General features: G+C 31.9%; 1 protein-coding gene across 4 annotated transcripts in view; it reads left to right on the top strand.

Moving 5' to 3' along the window:
* LOC128185810 (MAM and LDL-receptor class A domain-containing protein 1-like) overlaps positions 1-20,400 on the top strand; it is a 29,707-nt gene extending 9,307 nt beyond the window's left edge. The window contains exons 13-39 of one of the 4 annotated variants that reach the window (XM_052855504.1): positions 216-331; positions 885-1,003; positions 2,112-2,257; positions 2,597-2,707; positions 3,055-3,143; positions 4,714-4,840; positions 5,108-5,271; positions 5,639-5,720; positions 7,076-7,320; positions 7,472-7,598; positions 8,477-8,646; positions 9,297-9,384; positions 10,605-10,723; positions 10,856-10,985; positions 11,256-11,425; positions 12,132-12,213; positions 13,073-13,186; positions 14,503-14,594; positions 15,138-15,264; positions 15,489-15,670; positions 15,822-15,903; positions 16,166-16,273; positions 17,108-17,199; positions 17,341-17,476; positions 18,680-18,849; positions 19,192-19,276; positions 20,357-20,400. In XM_052855504.1, coding sequence (XP_052711464.1) covers positions 216-331; positions 885-1,003; positions 2,112-2,257; positions 2,597-2,707; positions 3,055-3,143; positions 4,714-4,840; positions 5,108-5,271; positions 5,639-5,720; positions 7,076-7,320; positions 7,472-7,598; positions 8,477-8,646; positions 9,297-9,384; positions 10,605-10,723; positions 10,856-10,985; positions 11,256-11,425; positions 12,132-12,213; positions 13,073-13,186; positions 14,503-14,594; positions 15,138-15,264; positions 15,489-15,670; positions 15,822-15,903; positions 16,166-16,273; positions 17,108-17,199; positions 17,341-17,476; positions 18,680-18,849; positions 19,192-19,276; positions 20,357-20,376 — 3,293 coding nt within the window. In that variant the 3' untranslated portion in view covers positions 20,377-20,400. Of the gene's footprint in view, positions 1-215; positions 332-884; positions 1,004-2,111; positions 2,258-2,596; positions 2,708-3,054; positions 3,144-4,713; positions 4,841-5,107; positions 5,272-5,638; positions 5,721-7,075; positions 7,321-7,471; positions 7,599-8,476; positions 8,647-9,296; positions 9,385-10,601; positions 10,724-10,855; positions 10,986-11,255; positions 11,426-12,131; positions 12,214-13,072; positions 13,187-14,502; positions 14,595-15,137; positions 15,265-15,488; positions 15,671-15,821; positions 15,904-16,165; positions 16,274-17,107; positions 17,200-17,340; positions 17,477-18,679; positions 18,850-19,191; positions 19,456-20,356 lie in introns of those variants that run through there. The other 3 variants (XM_052855496.1, XM_052855488.1, XM_052855481.1) reach the window with 3 other exon arrangements.
* Positions 20,401-21,275: the final 875 nt, after the last annotated feature.

Here is a 21,275-nt window from a genome sequence, read left to right as displayed (position 1 = left end):
AGATTTTTTAATACAAATAATGTAAAATTCACAATCGGATAAAAACGGACATCTAAAAATGGTAGGATCGGGGCATTTTTCTAGGTTAGGTCGGGTTACCCTAAACACACAACTTCTTTTCTAGGCCTAAATATATCCATTTATCATCGAAATATAGTTTGATTACATACATAAGATGGTTACATGTACATTAATTTTGTTTGCACACTGAGCAGAATGTGGCCCAGGAATTATAGATTTAGCTGACGGAGAATCCAGGACTATAACGTCACCAAACTTCAACAACGGTGGTCCCTACCCAACCGGCAAAGAGTGTGTCTGGTTGGTGAAGGTATGTATTTCATTGAAATTTATGGATGGAAGTATTTTTTCTGAAATTATTTGCTACGTATTTGGCATTTCCAACAGTCAGTAAAACGGCTTCAAATAGAGGTGTATCATCCACTTATACCAACTCGTGTGTCGTACGTGCACAATCAAATAATCAAAAAATTGACTTTCCAGTTATAATCTGATAATTATACGATATAGAAAAACTTGAATCTGTTTTTAAAAAGTATATCGTATAACTAAGAACCATTCCTTAGCTTGTTGTAACAACTCAAAAAGATTTTCCGCGCATAACGAAAAGACCTCAAAATGCCATTATAGATGTAGAGTATCAATTTCAGTTTTTGGCTACATATGATTAATTCTATCAATCACGTTCAAGTTTAAAATATTTGGTTACAGTTGTAGAAGTGAAATTTAACTGACTGAATTTGAAAACTATTACGTGATGTGTTCAGTCCTTAACAAAATATACATGTAGATAACCCAAAACTAACCATTTGTGTTCTCATCATTAAAACTCATTGTTTTTTTGGTATAATATTACATCTTAGGTTATGCCAGGGAAATTTGTAAAAATGACCATAGAAGAGATGGACCTTACAACCGCAAGGTCAGCATGTGATCATTGGCTAGAGATACAGTACAACCTGATTGGTCAAACTGGTCCTAGGTAAGAACTGGATTATTTATTTTAGACAATTAAGATATTATTGAACACCTTTCAATTTTATTGCCGACAAAAGTACATTATAATCAAAATACCTTTACTGGGTTAGAATTTTCAAATTCTGAACTATTTGTCCAATTGTTCGAAAAATCGGTTATAACTTTTTTGGAAAATGAATTTATACTATAAAAACAAAGACGGGATTCGAGCTTGTGAAATTAATTGTCCCATACTGCATTAAGAAAAGGAATAATGAAGGTTAGAGCTGAGCATGACTCACTTAAATCCATGTTTTTTTCTCGCCACTATCCAAATCTACATATTACATTGAACTCTAATACTTGGTATTATTACTCGTTCGCACTATAGATATCAAATATACATGTATGTAATTATTTCATGCATTGTCAAATAATCAGTCAATGTATTACAAACCGAAATTGCACTAAAAAACAAGGAAAGAAAGACAAAGTAATGGAAAATACACGCCAATGTGTGCAACAGCCAGACGGTAAATATTACCAAGTGGGTAATTTTATCCGTAAATGGTTCATCTGTTTTTTTTTTCAAACCCAAAGGATTAAAATATTATCAAAGCTAATTTGTTTAAAAATGTCAAATTTCTCTTATATTGGCAAACTGCGTTATGTAATTGGTGTAGAAAAAAACCAATTTGGCTTCTTTTAAAATAGATATTTATTTTGATGTTATTTTGATAAATTCCTAACGAAAAGCCCACGGCCGCCTGCAATGTGCGTTATTATGCTTTAACACCCCCCCCCCGGTTAAATCAGTTAAAAACGCATTGTGTACAATACAGGAAAATGCCAATGACGCCATTTAAGCATTTTAACTGATACAATTTTGATTAAAAATACAATAAAAAATGAAGTTATAACTTCGCATCTACGCCTGCACGTAAATAAAAATAGCGCAAAGTGATGTGTAGTCGATTCTACTCAGTCTCGTTAAACAAAACATGCATAAATATTTGCAAAAAAGGCTTATTCGTGGAAAATTTCATAGTGAATCACGTTTCGTGATCATTAGAGCTTGTTTTTAATTTTGAAATTGAAATGTTATTGTTAAGAAATTAATTTTGATATTCCAGACGATGTGGAAAAGTGAGGAAGGAGACCTATGTAACAGCATTGCACGGGAACCCCACTTTGATGTTGCTCAAGTTTGACAGTGCGTTTGCGTCCACGGCAACGGCGGGAAAAGGCTTCAACTTGACCGTGTCATCTATGGGTGGAGGTAATGAGACAGGGGTTCAAATAACTTAATAAACTACGCAGGTAGTAAAAGCGGTACAGGTAACAAGACAGGAGTTAATGAATTACACAGGTAGTAAAAGCGGTGCAGATAACAAGACAGGGCTTAATGAATTACACAGGTAGTAAAAGCGGTGCAGGTAACAAGACAGGAGTTAATGAATTACACAGGTAGTAAAAGAGAGTTTGTTAAACAGAAATATGACTGAATGTGACAAAAATGTATTTAACTACATGTATTTATTCCTTTTTTATTTATTCGTAAATAGTTTAACTCAAAATAAGTTATATTAAATTGTTATTTTTAAAATATACGATTTAGGCTGCAGGGCAATGCCATGTATGTACGGAAAATGTACGGAAGTAGGTTCTGATGATTACACATGCTCCTGCGAGAGTGGTTTCTCTGGAAAACACTGCGACACATACTCTGGTAGGTAGCCATACATGCTGATTGAGAGATAAACCAATTTAAAACCATTCCCTAGAGGAATAAAAACAATTGAAATCGAAAAAACTTAAGCAACTTCAGATTCATATGTATTTGTTAAACAAATCAAATGTATCTATTTTTATAATGAAATATTTCCTTTGGTGTACTTCAACCACAATTGAATGTGTTACATATGTGTACCATGTTTAATTTGAAGGGTTTTTTTGTTCAGTATACGTGTATTTGTATGAGTTTGGCTGCTGGACTGTTAATCAGTCATGAAAAGCAATGACTATCGAACATATTTACAAATGTTAATTTAACCAAAGAGACGATTTTTTTTGTAGGAACGGGGGACATTTTTTGTGGCTTTGAAACACCAAATTGCTTATTTAGAAATCCCCCAAGCAATTCTTACATTTGGATAATAACATCGGTAAATATGACGTTCAATTAATCATTTGCATGTTCAAATTCAATATTATAGTATTTAAGTATGTAAAATAAATACTTTTTTGTTTTTTTAATTGATGCATTACATGTAAGTATCCAGGAAAAGAAAACATCTTTTTTCTGTGAATATGTGGGATGTTGGTTAAACATAAAAAAGGATACCAACGAGTACAAATTATAATGTATTTTACAGTAACATATGATAAAAAAATATCTTTTTTAATTATCATCAACTATATTTGCATTCTACTGTGTTTTTTCATGAAATTATATGATCTTAAAATGCTTTTAAGGTACCTCACTACACCTACACTTATACTTTTGAAGACACTACGTCACAAGATGGCGATTTAAATGTTTTGTTAAACTGTTTATATCGTTCGATTCGGTTGTATATCGTCATAGGTCAGTGGTTTGGGCTTCTGAACCACAGATCATGAGTTCGAACCTGCCTGGAGCCTTTGTTCATGTTAACCGAATTAAATGTTTGAAAATGTAATTTTTTATCCAAAATTGCATATTATTTGGCCTATTAGACATAAATACTTTTTATCCATTATGATATCTATAATAATCAAGTAATTTTCTGCTGAGTTGAGAAAATATATCACGGTGTAGTGAGCCACCTTATCACTGCGTATGAATTTTATGATCTATACATACAAGAAGTTACCAAATATTTGTCTCTGTAATAAGTCTCTGTAAAAAGATGTATTTCACAATGTTGTTAAAACGCAATGTTTTACAATGATTCAACAACAATAAAGTTGTTTCTTTTGTTAAAAGCAGATTTAAAAGAGATTTTTCATAGATTATATTTTTAAGGCTCGTCCTACAGTCTATGTAATGACGAGTTGAAACCGGTTTTAGAAACAACTGTTCTTGCTGTTACTAATTTAACCACCACCCCCCCCCCCCCCCCAATGATCTGCAATTTATACCGATTTATTTTAAAAAAATAATTTCACTAGGAAGGGATATTGAATATAAGCATGACATGATTTTTGACGTCGTTGTTGTCAATATAACTTCGGCCAGTTGAGAAGAAAAATTTTAATAACATACCATTTTTTAAAAAATAAAACGCACTGTAAAGTAAAATACAGAAATTTAAATTATTTAAGAAATGAACTCAATGTCTATCCAAGTTATTCATATTCGTATAACGTGGGTTTGAGCAATTTATGCTTTTTCATAATGCGCTTCGCGGATTATTAAAGCGTAAACTTGTCCATTTTATGTAAAGCGCCTTAGAGTGATAATTTTATTATATAGGGCGCTATAAAAATTATTATTATTATTATCATTAAACTGCTCAAACCCAAGTTATACTCGTATAACTTGGGTAGACATTGAGTTTATTTCTTAAATAATTTTTGTCTGCTTGCATGACGATAGTTAGTGACACAACGTCAAAAATAAATTATTTAATGCTATAATATATAGTTTTACATATCAGTTTAAATGCACGCATCTTATATTTTAAGTTATTTTTTTTAAAAAATCATTTCCTTAGTAAACATTTCTTCCCCTTATTCTTTTAATTCCACCAGGGCTCCACAAAATCCTCTGGCACCGGTCCTTCTGGCGCTAAAACCGGAAGTCGGTATTTGTATGTTGAGACGTCATCTCCGGTGCCTTCGGGAGCTTTATTTCAATTTGAATCTCCGTATTTCTTAGGTAAGTCTTGGGACGTTGACATTCGATAATACGTGTATTTTTGTTTGATTTAATATGTTCTGTGTGTACACTGTTTTATCAACAAATATGGAAATGGTTTTGCAAAACAACTTTATATGTTCTTAAATAGAGTGCATGAAGGTATGTTTTATTAAAAAAAACCCTACTTAATGTCAACTATAATCAATCATATAAAACTTTTCTTATTAGCATTTGCCATTTAAGAAATAAAGATCTGTTATCTTGCTCGGTTACCTTTTGTTGTAGGGGGCCCTAGATGTCTGTCCTTCTGGTATCACATGTATGGCAGCGATATGGGAACCCTCAGTGTGTCACGTAACGGAACACAGCTCTGGACCAAAACAGGAGACCAAGGCAATACTTGGCATTGGATTCAAATGAACGTTGGAACATCATCACAGACGTTTAAGGTACTCCAGGTGTTTCCTTGAAATCAGGAAATGCAGTGACAAGAATTTTAACAAGTGACTTAATGGCATGGCTGTTTATTCAGTCATCTTTCAGTCATATTACTGTAAAGATTAGTAATATGAAACAAATTTTTCATGTAAAGGGCATATAGATGTCTTTTTATATTCCTTTGGCAAAGGTTAAAGTAACAATTAGATATTTTTACTATCACACTTAATTTAACAGTTCTAGCAAAAATATTTAATACAAGTATTCATTTGTTAACCATATTTGTAATCCCTTATATGTTAGAATAAATAGCTATCATGTACTTGATAAAAATGTATTTTACTACTTCAAAATCAATTTACAACTTTCACCTCGAAGGTGACGTTAGAAGCAGTAAAAGGAAAAGGATACAAGAGTGACATAGCAATTGATGACGTCACATTAACGTCAGGAATGTGTAGTAAGTTTAGTATTTTTATTGGGGTTTTACATATAAAAAAATTAAGGTTGGTTATTGAAAGGGTAGACATATATGATAACTCCTCTCACAGTTTCCAAGATAGGAATGTGATGTTTTGAAGATCAATTGTACATATACAGTAAAACTCGTTTAGTACGAACACGGATATTGCGAATTCACGGATATAGCGAAGTCATCTTGGATCCCCAGCTATGTAAATTTAATGAATTTCTTTTACGGTTATAACGAATTACGGATATAACGAAGTAATTTCGTCGGTCCCAGTGACTTCGTTAAAACCGAGTTTTGCTGTATCCGAGATGTGCATATTACTAGGATTTTGATTTTTTTAATACATGTATTTATGAAAAATACCAGCAGTTAAACTTTGTCATTTTTTGGAAAAAATCTTGCATATAGAATACCTAATTTCTAAGGTGGATAGGTATTGTTTATCAATTCAGGGTTGCCAAATAGATTATTGATACTGTTCGATTCACACAAAAGATCCAGAATGTAGGCTATGCCTGTCCACTTCTCAAAAGAGAATATCACAATGACAACCTTTCCCTTGTTTTTATCTTATAACTTTTTATCAAATAGCTAAAAACATTATCGAAAATACTAAAGAAAACCCGTCCATTCATCTTCGTCCATGGTTTGATGGAAGTGACTCCTGTAATAACGTACTATTACAGGATTATTTTGACAAATCGCACGCTCACTGAACATTGAATAAGTTAACTAGTGAAAAAAGGATAACCGGTTAACCGGTGAAAAAGTTATCAGCACAAGTCCACTAAAGATAACTAATTTTGTTGTAAAGCCACTTAGAAAGAAATTAAGTGTAACGGCATTTTTGCCACAACACATATGTATATATATAGGTAAAGGCAATTTAATGAACCGAATTAAAATTTTGCACAGACCTTCACATTAAACTTTACTTATAGTTTACTTGAATTTTCTTTTAAAACTATTGTTCATGCCCTTTTAAACAATATTCATCAGCTATATTATCATTTTTGTACCCCTTATTTTGTTTCTAAATATCCCTATCTAAATAATAAAGCTTACTAGACTTGATTTCTTATCAGCAAGACAACAATATCACCTGGGCATATTTTAAATATTTCGTATTATTCTCTATTTCTTAACATTATTATTTCATCAGAGCATGAACTTGTTTTCTGATTAGCAATATATAACTGTTTTGTCACATTTGCATGTTTGAATATTTTGATTGTCGAAGGCATTAGTTTATGTTTGCAACGTCCATGTTTTAAGCACAATATCGCTGTTTGTGTATACATAAATCCTATGTTATATTATTATTAACTATTATTAAACTGTAGCTGGCATTACTCCATCACCGGCTACACAGAATCCAACAACACCATCTCCAGTGACATCATTCCAAACAACTCTATATCCAGTAACATCATTCCAAACAACTCTCTATCCAGTAACATCATTCCCCACAACACAGACCTCGTCACCACCTGTTGTAGACCAGGATCTTCATTGTACTTTTGAAACTGGAACATCATGCTTCTTGAATAACATCAACAATGATGATTTTGATTGGCAGATTCAAAGAGTAAGATCTCGTATTTCTATCGGTGTGCTATGTGTCAACATGCAATTACACGCGAGTTAACAATTTATGCGAAATAAAAAATCGGGTATAGTTTAATTCATATAGATACGCCATTACATGGATGTGCTTTCACGGAGCCATGTAATTTCAGGGTCAAACGCCGTCTCGTGGAACAGGTCCTAGCTCAGCTTACGAGGGTCAACTCTATTCCTACATCGAAGCCTCTGGAAAGCGAAAGGATGATGTAGCCATTTTAGAGAGCCAATATGGCATTACAAGTACGTCTGTCGTTAATAACATAATCTGTATGTCTTACATGAACACTGTCACTTCTTCAATTTAAATGTATAATAAAATTGTATTCGTCTTTAAACTGCATTTGAATATTTTGGCTGAGCGGGGGAGACGTTGTTAAAACTCAACTATTCTAGTTCGAACTTTCATTGTGTCATTTTATTGATTGATATGTTTTACTTATATGAGACAACCGCCCCAAATATTGCAAAACACAATATGGAGGTGTCTGTTAAGTTTAAAAGAAGAGTTTTCCTGATCACATATTTGATTCGAAGTCAGTCTGTTCGTCCGTCTGTCACCCACCCCCTTTTTTCAAATTTTCGCTTTAATATAAACGAAGCGAATTTAAACCCATTTCGCAATGTTTATAAGAACTCGTTTTATTTGTTTTGACTTGTTTTAAAAGTTACTTAAGGAATATTGGCAATTTTTAAAAAAATATTTAATTAGAGAAAATGTAAATCAAAATAGCAACCTGGGTTGGAGAAAATATCGTTTTTCATATGAGCATCGTGGCCTACATGTTTTCACATATTGGGTGAAAAAAGTGATTTTTTCATCATGTTGCACCTACACTTCATAGTTTTGTGTTTTGAAAATTTGATCACATGGGATTACTTCATTCTGTCTCGCTGGCTGTACAATATTCGGATAGTTACGGGTTTCGAACGTGCACACCTGCTTAGCTCACCTTACAACGCGGAGGAAAATGCCGAAATCAGAGTAAATTTGAATACTTCAATGACTTTATAGTGTGAGGTTTTTTTTTTTACATAGCAGGAGGATTTAATTAGAATGTGTCTTGAAGATTAGAATCACAAGTGATTTAAACTCATTCAAATAAATGTTTATATTGTAGCTACGACATTCTGTCTTTCCTTTGCTTATCATATGTATGGTACGAAAATTGGTTCCTTGCGAGTGGAGATAGAGTCTCCTAATGGCGACCAAATCTTATTCAGCAAACAGTACGCCCAAGGAAACAAGTGGATCGTCACAAGTGTCGATGTTCCACCTTCAAATGGAAAGGTATCCTATTAACCTCATTTCCACACATGTACTGCACGCTTGAAACATTGGCGAATGCCTAACTGAGGTGTATCGAACGGTCAGTCAAAGTTTTTTATGCCAATTCTCAAGTTTTAAGAGAAACTTATGTAAACAAGGCTCATGCAATGTTTTTGTTTACATTAGTTTAATATACCCGAAAAAGCTCTTTTTCAAGCTGATTTTTCAATTTGCGATTCGTTTTTAACATTAACATTTCCTAATGTTTTTGTCACATTAATTTTACATCTAAACTTAGAAGTTTCTTTCAATGTCTTAAAATATAAACAAAACATCACATGAACTTTGTTTACATAACAAATAGTTAACTTGTCGACACAAATTATGGTTGACCATCAGAAATGTCCGAGGCATTGTAAATATCAAAAACGGAAAAAAAATTAAATTTGAACAAAATCGCTACCATGCCCTTTAAAGCCTTCTCAACACTGCACTGATCTTACTCGGTTCAAATTACCATATTGATGTAATGGCACTCATCCTGATTAGTAATTATAATTGTAAAATGGTTATCATGCGTATATTTACCTCTTCCAACAAAATGGCATTTATACATGTAGGTATAACATATGTTGACGTTGAAACAAGTGTATATTTTGTTCCGCTTAAAGATCCGGTTCATTGGTGTCCGAGGAAAAGGATTCTGTGGTGACATTGCTATTGACGATATCCATTTTGTAAATGGCAGTTGCAATACTGGTAAGTATCCCAATCATTTTTGGTATATGAATGTATATCATATGAAAACTTATTTGTACAGTTTTCCGTGATAATCAAACATTTCAGTTTCATTAATATTTGAATATTAATTAAGGTGGAATAAGTGAAAAACTCTGGAAAAACTCACTCAAATTAACAGGACATTTTTAAAAGATAATAAAAGATAAAATTATAAATAAACTGTATATATGTCAAATTAGCGAAAAATTTGCAGTTTGGGGATAAAAAATGAATATCTAAAATAATTCAGTAAGTAACAACGAAAGCCCCTGCGGGATTCGAACTCGAGATGTACAGATAATAAGTCCGACACTTTATCCACTCCGCTAGGAGTTAGTTGCATGTAGTAGTCGATAGAATCCTTTTTATAAAACGAAATGTCGTTTCGATCAGTGGTCAGCCATTTTGTGATGATGTGTTATTCCACCTTAATACATTCAGCAACGGAAAACTCGCTATGACCTTGGTGGACAATTGTTGCATGGATGATGCATCTAAGGTTAAATGCTACTAAAAAGATTTAAGATGATATATTTCAACAACGTTTCAGATGAATAAACAGAAAAAAAAATCATATTGATATACAGTGGATTTGAACACAAGTTCTTGCAACTTACTTGGTTTTCACCCTAATTCAAATAATTTACAAAATAATTTACAATCATCTATCTACAATAAAAAAAAAGAAAACGACAGAATAGGAAAATATAATATTATAGTTATGTAAATCATCAAAAATTAAATTTCTGCACAGCAATGAAAATTCTAATATTCGTTTTGCAATTTAAGTTATTACTTCATAGTAGATATGCGAGTCTATAACACTTTAATCATCTATTTGGAACAGTTCGGTACATGAAGTATTTCTTGCATTCGAAAATCCTTTGCAAACAAATAAAAAGTGATAATCTTCCTTCTTTCCAAATATGCAGTTTGGAGAATCAGTAATATATCTTTTGTGTAGATCACAATTGTAAAATGAACAGAAGCATAACTATTAGCGATAGTTTTGGTTAACTAAATCTTTTGTCCGGTTAAAAGAATAAGACATAATGTTTAGCAAAAAAACCAAAACAAAACAAAAAAAAACACATAAACCAAAAGACAATAAAACCAAAAACTGTAGTAAAAAGTAGAAAAAAGCGATAATATGCGCCCGATTCATTTTTATGCATGTATGTGGTTTATTCTCGAAGAAGCTCCTTTCACTACCACCCCAATGCCCAGCACCCTCCCTCTAAGCTGCACGTTTGAAACCGGAACCAAGTGCTTCCTGAAAGACGCAGGATCTGACGACTTTGATTGGACTGTTAGAAGTGTATGGTTCATCATATATGATATAGTTTTAAAATCCCGATATGATTAACATTGAAATTCTTGTACACAGTCATCGTATTTGTATTTAATTTTAATGAATTAAGATTTTATCTTCTGTTTGCCTTTTATATAGGGCAAAACGCCATCTTCGAAAACTGGCCCGTCGAAGGCAGCTGAAGGAATCAAATATGCGTATATTGAAGCTTCCCAGAAAAAGCCGGGCGTAAGGGCTACGTTAGAGGGAATAGTACAAATGCCTAAAGGTATAAAATTACACATCGAATAATCTAATTTCGACTTTCGACTATATTAAATCTCATACTTCATTATACCTACACTGTTGTACCTAAATACATTACGTTTCTGGATTTAAAGCATAATCAATTACATTCCTTTTATCTTTGTAATAAGAACGTCAGGTGCCATACCTGGTGCTTTAAAAGATAAAAAAAATATAACTTATGATTAAGCACCGTAAGGTTTTGATTAAATGATAAAAAAGTATCATAAAAAGTATTGATTTTGTGTTTAAGATGGAGACATGTGCTTATCATTTAATTACCACATGTACGGAGAAACGGTTGACTCCCTGGAGGTACTTTTCCAAGATATGTCCCATTTTCATGAGGTTGGTAATAAAGGAGACCAGTGGAACAAAGCCGAATTTACTCTGTTTAATCTGGACAGTACAGTCGCTCCAAAGGTAAGACCTTAGTCCCTACATCTTGTTATTAATATCCACTCGGATGACCTATCGTTTCCGCTCGCCGCCGCGCGCGTGAAACTCTGGCTTTGTGTAATTCGTCTCTATGGAAGCATTTTTAATTTTGTCGGAATTACCACGCCAATTTCACCAAAACTTGGAGAATTTTTTTTCTTCAGATAAATGAAAAAATTGTGAAATTCAAATTCTGAATCCTTTATATTTTGGATGAAAAATAGTTATATTTTGTATTTTGTAGAAAAATCAAGTAAATGGTCCTCTGGGTGGTATGGGACATCTGTCGATATTAATGTGGATTAAAGTACATTATAATTTAAACACTTTCACCGGTTTAGAATTTTCAAATTTTACAATATCGAACCAAAAAATAGCTTTTAAAAATATATTGAAAGGTAAAAATTGTAAAACCCACAGTGGGATACGAACTCATGACTTACAGATTCGTAGTAAACCCTCTAACTCACTGCGCTACGCTGTTAGATGACAATATTAGGATAGAAACTACTTATATAACTGCACTTAATTTTATTGTTTATTTCGATAAACAATACGTCACAACATGGAAGTGTCCCATACCACCTTAATCTATTTATTATTTCGAAACTTGATGTGAATATATGTCAGTAAGCGCATTGCCAACAATAAAATTTTGTACTAAAAGACTCAGGTATGTAATTTCTTTTAGATACAGTTCACAGCTACCCGAGGATCTAATTACAAAAGCGACATAGCTATTGATAACGTACAACTCACAGAAGGAGAATGCGGTAAGTACATGCTTAGGTTTATGTCTCAGTATGCTAATAAAAAAATGAAATACTAGTATATCCCTAATTACTTCCCTCTCTTTTTTTGTTCAGTTCGATGCAGTATGATTATTTATATACTTTGATTCCGGAAAATACAGATAAAAAAAATACTTACACAATTGGATTTAACGGAAATCTCCTTATCGAATAACGTTGTATGTCTTTCAATTGATTGTACACATTTAAAAATATCCTTTTTAAGAAAAGTTTTCAGAAGTTTGAATTAAATTTTTCCATGCCAAAAATGGTCGATTTTCGCAAAACTTATTGTATTAGAATAGACCACACTTTTCGAATTCTTTTTAGTTTTTGAATAAATACTCGACTGACAATTTTTATCATACAGACGAAGCGTATGTTTAAAAAAATAGAAGCCACAAAAGTTGATTGAACACAAATTAACATATTAATTTTTTTTAAAAACTTAGATTGAGTTTTTATTGAAATGCAAATATGATTTTAATTCAAGACATACATGTAGTTTTTGTTTCAATTTCTTAACTTTACCACTCATTTAGAACATTGGATCTAAAACGACGTTGAAAAATAATAGACCTCGCAGAGTTCAACTGCTTTGTTACGTAAACACATGAAGGTTTAAATTTATTCACATAATTTTTTCTCAACCATTGTAATTATATAGATGCCAAAGTATATCAACTGATTATAAAACACATTTTTTGAATATTACATTGTTCATGTGTGATATTTAATACCCTTTGTCTTAAAAACTTTAAGTTTCATTGCAAGCGAGGCTTTGTGCCATTTTAATACTATTTTATTGATACTTATAATGCATACATACACTGTTTTCCAGTGATAGATTGCACGAGTAATCCCTGTAGTCCGAATTCCCTCTGTGTCCAGGAGACTAGCACTACTTACCGATGTGACTGCCGCCCAGACTTTACTGGAGTGCTATGTGATGTTGGTTAGTTTATTTGTTGACATACAATTAACAAAGAAATGTATTTATTGCAAAGTATACAAATCAAAGGTTTAATTAGTCTGTGGCTGTGGATTTACTACCATTTCACTACTATCTTGTATAATATTACATTCCAAGAAGTTTAACAACCAAACCGGGTCTTAAACATTATGACTATTCATTTAAAGAGAAATAAACATTACATGTGTATTTGATGTCAAAATATTAATTTTTTTAATTTTTTATGCTAAAAATGATTTACTTGCTCGTTTGGAATGATTGACTAGAATTTGAATGTCAGAAGTCAAGGAATAAGAGAGCAACAGGAATTAAAAAAAAGTCATTGTTATATGTTTATATTTGCAAATATGTTTCTTTATATTAAACTAATATATTAAACTAATTAGCGAAAATGTTCAAATCTGAACTTTTTCATGACGTCACAATGACCATAGCATGCACTTATCTCTTGTGGCTTGGATTATTGTAAACAAAATCTTGGTAATTTTAACAGTTCTAAACGATTTGTCTTTCTCAAATGTAAATATAAGTAATAAACAGCAATGTTAAAAAGTTCACCGGATATGAAGTTTGTTGGTACGAGATCAAATCTACTGAGAAGCACTTCGGGCTTCACAGGATTTAATTACGTGACCAACGAACTTCGTATCTCGGTGATCTTTTTAACATTGCTGTTTATTACTTAAGTAAATAAAGCTCGAGTCTTATATTTGTTAAACGTAATCAATAATGTAAAGGAAGGAATTAACATTACTTGAAAAAAACTAGTTACAAGCAACATGAAATGATTAATGTGTTCATAAATATTATCAACAAAAGACAGCAACATTTTGATCGATACTTACCAATGCAACTAGGTAAACATTATATAATAAGACTCGAGCTTTGTTTACATAATAAAGAGTTCCAAATTCTTTATTTAGCTTGTTACTCTATACTTGATGATTTTAAAGTTTGACGAATATTTGAAAATTTTCTCGACGCATTATTAAAGAATACCTGTATTAAACATTTTAAGCGTTAAAAATAAGAAAATAAAATATTTTTTTAAAAAACTCAAATTGTGTCCAAGTCCCTTTCAAGTTGAACAGTATTACATTCACAGCGTCAATTTTTTTAAACAAAGACCTGAAGCATATTTAAATCGTTTATTTGTCAAAGCTTTTCTGTTACATTCCAACCTACCTGTAACAATTTTCATTTTTTTTGTTATTGCAATTTTCGCAATTCTGACTTATTGATTCTTCATTTATTTCATATATTTTTCAAAACAAGAAAACTATTATTTTTAATTCCAGTACTTGGTCAGGCGAACTGCACATTTGAGAAGGGGGAGGATTGTTTCCTAGAGAACAGTACTCTCGACGATTTCGACTGGCACCGTAAATCTGTAAGCTTTCACATATATTACATATACTGTATACAGATTTATTTTTGCCCTGTTCTATTTTCGCCCCTTTTCACTTGCAAACGTCTTGAATTCACCCAAACAAAGTTGTGTATAAAAAAAGGCAGTTTGAGACATAGGAATTCGCCCATGTTGTATTAAATTCGCCCGTTGACAACGAGGACGAAAAGCGCATAAATTAAACGGGGCGAATATTTACCTGCATACAATATTTCAAACAGATATATAACCAAGATTGACTCTAGTGAAGAGGGTCTGTGGAATATTAGTATCAGAGTTTTGGACCACCAAAAACTCAGCGAGGGTATCTGTTGAATACAGACAAACATTAAAAATGTGTATACTGAGATTATCTATGTAATGATGGAGGTTATTTTCTTGTATTTATTAACCATAGCCTTAATAGAAATCTTTGTTGAGTGAAACCACCAAAACAGAAGTTGCTGTTTTATGCTTACATTCTTCTAGAGAAATTGTACTAGTATAATGATAAACATCGATTTACACTTTTAAATTTTGTCAAAGGGGAGAACTCCAAGCTCCAAAACTGGTCCAGGTTCTGCGAAACAGGGTTCATGGTATGCATACATTGAAGCTTCCGGCAGGCGTCCTGGTCAGAAGGCAGTGTTTGTCTCCAAATATATGTTTGAAAGTAAGTATCCTGATGATTCAATTAAACCTTGGGGAAAAAAACCCCAAAAGTGTGTGCTATAATAGATAAGGTTTTTAATTTATTTGAAATGAAGTAAAATATTACAGTAAGCCGAATTCAACTCAAAGATTAAGAGATTCCAAATATGGTTGATCAATAATTGTTCAACACGTTCCTGAATAGTCTTACTGCGTTCGTCATTCCTTTTTCTTTTTTCCTTTCAGGTGGAGAACGTTGCCTTACGTTTGCATATCACATGTACGGAAATACTATCGGCTCTTTAAAAGTACTACAGGAAACAAACATGAATACAATGGAAGTATTTTCTAAATCTGGTGAACAGAGCAATTCTTATTCAGATTGGAAAACTGCTTCGCTTGATATATATCACCACATGAACGATACAGTGAGTGTAGAGCGTGATTTTATGATATCATAATGTAAACATAAATTTTCCGTTTGATACTTTTACGTTTGTATTGAGTGTAACTTAAACCGTATTATAAGAAATAAGTAAAAATAAAATTGTAAAATATGATGAATTGTTGATGTTACAGATCGTTTTTGAAGCAACTAGAGGAAAATCATATTCAGGAGACATAGCTTTAGATGACATTAAGTATACTCCAGGAAGATGTGGTGAGAAAATCTATTTACAAGATTTTGAATCTTTGCTGAATAGTTTAATTAGCAAGTATGGCTTTAAAATCAAAAGTGCGAGAAATTGATGGATTTTTTAATATGTTGATGACTTGTTTATACTGTGCAATTTGCTTAAAACAGTTTGGGCACTTGCTGTTCAGATGAAATAAATGAAATATAAGATTCATTCAACCTTTTTGTTTGAATTTAAATAAACATATCTAACTTCCATCTATAAATATTATTTTGAACATTTTAGCTTGTGACCTTATAGTTTGTAAGAATGGAGGAACATGTGTGAATAAACAAAATGGAGGATTTTGTCAATGTCCCCCACAGTTTACAGGGAATCGGTGCGAAAAGAAAAGTAAGTACGATTAGAAATAAACTTGATTAAATGTGTTCCAAGCAACATAATAAAAAAGAAATAAAATATTTGAAAATAGTTTGCATTATTTTTTAAAGGGGCATGGTCACGATTTTGGTCAAAAATTATTTTTCTGATTTTAATGTTTACAATGCTTCAGAAAGGCATTTTTAAGAGGCAACCAAAATTTGAGTGTCATTCGTTGAGTTATAAGCAAGTTACAGAGCTTGCAATTCTTTGCTATGAAAACAACGCTTTTGTTTACATTTTGAATGTTGAAGTGAAAATTCCAGTTTTAAACCTTAAATGAATTTGTTAAACGTTAGAAACTATTTATGCTTAAAACGAATACGAAGATAGACAGATGAGCTTGAAAACGAATTTTTACAGGTATATTGAATTTATGTAAACAAAAACAGGGCAGAGCCTTGTTTACAAGACAAAGAGTTGTAAGCCCTGAGTCTTGCTTATAACTTAATGACTGATTCTCAAATTTAATATGATCATTAGAAATGCTTTCCTAAAGCATTGTAAAAAATGAAAAAAAAAGAAATAGAATTTGACCAAAATCGTGACCATGCCCATTTAAAGCCAAAAAATCCTTTGTATAAAGCTATTCTAAACCGAAGCAGAACAGACTGAAAATTTAATTCATAACATTTAATATAATACACTATAATACACTAACAAATAAAGGAAAAACTTATTAATTTACAATATTCTTAATCAAGCTCTGGTTTTATTACAGATATTCTTTCAAAAAAGAATGTACACGTAATTAGTAACTTTAATCTATCGTAACTGTTTGGTTGACTATTTCCCCCCAACTTTCAGTGGGTCTTTTGGCGTCTTGTACTTTTGATGATGGCTCGTGTTTTTTGACTGATATTACTGGCCTAGATAGCATGGACTGGAAGATAACAAAAGTGAGAATTATAGTTAAAAATTCTATTTTGGATGTCAAATTTGAGCAGTTAATGTATTTGTATATTTCATCATGTCTATGAAATCGGCTAATTTTATTTTCTTATATTATAATGAAGCCGGATGTATCTTAATTTCAACAGAAGCGTACTCCAAGCTCACGTACAGGTCCCGGTAAACCCCTGGACGGGAACTACGCCTACATAGAGGCTTCAGGACGTAGGTCCGGAGACAACGCTATCCTCACCTCCGCCGTAATGTCACAACTTTCACCTAGCGGTAAGTCAACGTTGTGTACCTATTGCCTTTACTTTAAGGTAGCTCACGGGTTTAACTGCTTGTGAGAAAACCTACCTTGAAAATTTGTCCACGTGATCCATAGGTTGTATAGTTTTATTTCTAAAAAATTTTTTTAACATTCGTCTGCGCGGTTATAATGTTATCGTGTTTCAATACAGTGTCATTAATAAAATCAAGCAACGCCATTTCAATGAAATATATAGTAAAATGCACATTTTAACCGAGAAACGCATTACAAAACTATGCTCCAAACTTTTAAACGATTCAGACAAAATTAATCATACTCACCACAAAAACAGAGGAGATAATTATGAATCAATTCATTAAAAAATATCAGTATGTGTTCTCGGCCAATTTTTGGCAAAAAAACTTTAAAGATTTAAAAGATTTCTCAAAACCTTATATTTTCATTACGACGTTAGCCTGACGTCATCATTTCCTTACTTCTTAGAACACCAAAATTGAAATGCATTTATTGACAAGACTAGCTGTTTAACACATTTTAGAACGTGTTAATGCTTATTAGACATTATTGTGAATGTTATTTTTAAAATGCAATTAATGTAAGGCTGTAAAGATACTGAAAATTGCTATTTTTGTTTTTATGAAACTCTGAGTCAATCAATGCAAAAATAAAATGCCAGGCAACTAATGACATTATAAGTAAGTAATCGAATAAAACAGTTATCTCAAGCAAAAAGAAATTTAAGAATTTAATCGGTAGTACAGATTACGGACGTAATAATTGTAAAAAAAAAAAAAAAAAAAAAAAAAAGCGAAGTTAATGCATACATTCTTTTTTAAAACATGACTTTAAATGGAAGAGTTCTAACGCACACTCATTCTTTATCTTTATAGAAGAAAATGTGACAATGTATGTGACTTCTAAATATCTCATTTGTCATCTTAAAATAAAATTATGAGTTTACTTTGACGGTCAACTCTTTACGTCTATTCCTATTGTGACGTCAGCAAACCCGCGAGCTACGTTAAGGGCATTTTAGGTGATGAATACTGGTTGTCTTTCACACACATGGTATTGTGATACAAACAACAGTTGTTTTTGATGAGTTACTGTATTCAGAACACCTTGGTAAAGCATTTATACTCGTAAACTTTAATGTTATAGTAAAAGATAATAAGAAACAAATTCAATTGACAACAACATGGTTTCTTGAACAGGTCCATCCTGCCTCCGATTCTTCTACAACATGAATGGCCGTGACATGGGAACATTGGAAGTCTTCGCAGGTGAACGTAATTCAAAACAAAAAGTCTGGTCTATTTCCGGAAATCAAAATGATAAATGGAACCCAGTGGGGGTAGATATTTTGCCTGCAAACGATCTTGTGGTAAGTAATTCATGCCTAAACAAATTACGTTTTATTAGGAAAAGATGAACGTAAAGGTCAAATTATTGAGAATCATTATATAAAACCTCAAGGAGGCTAAATGCATAATCCATCAGATTTATCTACAAAAAATACAGATTTAAATACAATTCTTAGCACGAAACTGTATGATTTAGTAAAGAACATACCCAAATATCAATATTGAAGTTTAAATATTTTCAGATATCATTATTCTGTTTATTAAAAGAAATTCCTCATGAACATAGTTTAATTTTGAACACTCTCTGCAATATAATTAAAATTTGAAGTATGTATATGAAAGATTTGACTTCATTTTGATAGATTATGATTGAGGCCATTCGTGGCAAGAGCTACCGTAGTGACATCGCCATAGACACGATTGAACTCTTTGATTCTCCTTGCTCGGGTAAACATAGTTTAGTGTTCATGATGATTAATTCAGACCACATTTTCATCGTTATGTTGAGGAAGACAAACCATAGGCAAATCTTATGTGTTTTCTTTAATCTGCTTCATTATGACATTGGGAGTGCCCTTGACACTGGAAATGAATTTATTTTCAAAGAGTAATTTCATGATAAAATCTCTATAAAAGATTAAATACCGGTATGCCATGATGTCTTTTAGAATAACGTAAATTGATGTTAAAGAGATTGGCATATGAAATACAAGAAATGTCAAATGTCAAAGATTAAAAAACTTTGCTTTACTGTTGGCTTCAAATGCCAATACATTATTAACGCAAGAGCAAATGTTGATATTGTTACAGAATTTTGGAGCAATCAAATTATAACACAAAGAAATATTTCGAACGCCATCCTTAATAGCTTTCAAAACTTTACATACAATTAGACATAAATCTAATGTTTCCTGTAAAATGAAAAAGGTAGAGGTTCACATTTAGAAAGTTTAGAATATGGCAATAATGAAATAATGTAATATTAGCCAAACATTAAAGATAATTGCTTTTTGACTTTTATAATTTTTTTTTACCAAATATGCTAAGATATGTATATAGGAATATTGAAAAAAATGTTTAAATATGTTTCTTGGAACATTTGCATTTGTTGAAATGCTAAAAATATATGGAGGTTTGGAGTGCACTAGAAATTAAGAAGCCTAAAGAAACAAAACTCTGAAACTATTCAGTGAAAGCCCTCCTCCAAAAATATAGTTTATATTGCATTGCAAATATAGATAAACTAGTAGAATTACAGACTTGAGATGACCCAAAATGATAATTCCAAAAAAAAAAAAAAAGAAGGAGCGAACCTCTTTAATCCATAAAAATAATTGTGAAAATCACATTAATGTAAGAACAGGGGTACTCCCTGCATTATACGTTCCCACTTGAAGCATTAAAAACTATTTTCCAATATTGCTTTATTTGGCTTTTTTTTTTACATTGTCTTTACCATAAATTTAACATGACAATAAATGCTTTCTGTAAACACAAGAGGTATAAGTTTACAAACTGTTTTTTCAGCCGGTCCACAGCCTACCTGAAGTATAACGATCAAACAACTCCATTCTCTGTTAGACCCGGCATTCGCCATTGGATACAGAACAAATTGCGTGATCTCGTCAAGATGTTACAGAATTTCTTTAAACATTTTTAAACGATCTGTTTCTGTGATGAATTTGCTTGTTAGAGTATTAAAAAATAAAACGATCTTTGTTGACACCAAATTGCTACTGTGTTTTTTTTCCAATCGCCTGTATTCATGATCTGAGTTTTTACCTCACACAAAAATAAAACAAAGTTGAATGCTGAATCTGAACATAAATGGCGGGTGCTGGAGGAGGTTAAAGGTTTTTTGAGCAAGTTATTTTTTTGGAAGCAGGAGTTCTATCATGGCAAAGCTATTAAGCTTGGTGATAAATCTTGAAGGAGCTGGATGTTAAACTAATTAACGATCAGATCTACCTAAAGTTGTACGATATTATTTGTTCAGCTATAAATTGTTAAGAAAAAAAATAATCCAGGAAATGTATTTTTGATACGAGAAATACTCATTCTTGATATTAAAAAATAGCATTCATTTTTATATCAAGTTATCGATTTTTTAACATAAAAATCATTGTCTGAAATCAGAAAGTCGATTTTTTGGCATCAGAAAATTATCTTTTCATATCAGAACTTCAGATTTTTGATATCACAAATATTTTCTAATATCAGAATTTCAAATAGAATGGCAAATCAATTGCACTTATTTAATGAATACTCTCTTGGCGTCGAAGTAAAACCCCGAAAAGCGGAGACCGGTGTGCATTCTGAAATTTTATTTTTTTTATTATTTGAAGATTTATATAATCTAAGATATATATATAATACTTAAAGGGGCATGGTCACGATTTTGGTCAAAAATTATTTTTCCAATTTTAATATTTACATTGCTTCAGAA

Source organism: Crassostrea angulata, chromosome 1, assembly GCF_025612915.1.
Source record: "Crassostrea angulata isolate pt1a10 chromosome 1, ASM2561291v2, whole genome shotgun sequence".
NCBI lineage: Eukaryota > Metazoa > Mollusca > Bivalvia > Ostreida > Ostreidae > Magallana > Magallana angulata.
Note: the sequence above shows the minus strand (reverse complement) of the source record. Positions and strands in the feature narration are given on the sequence as shown.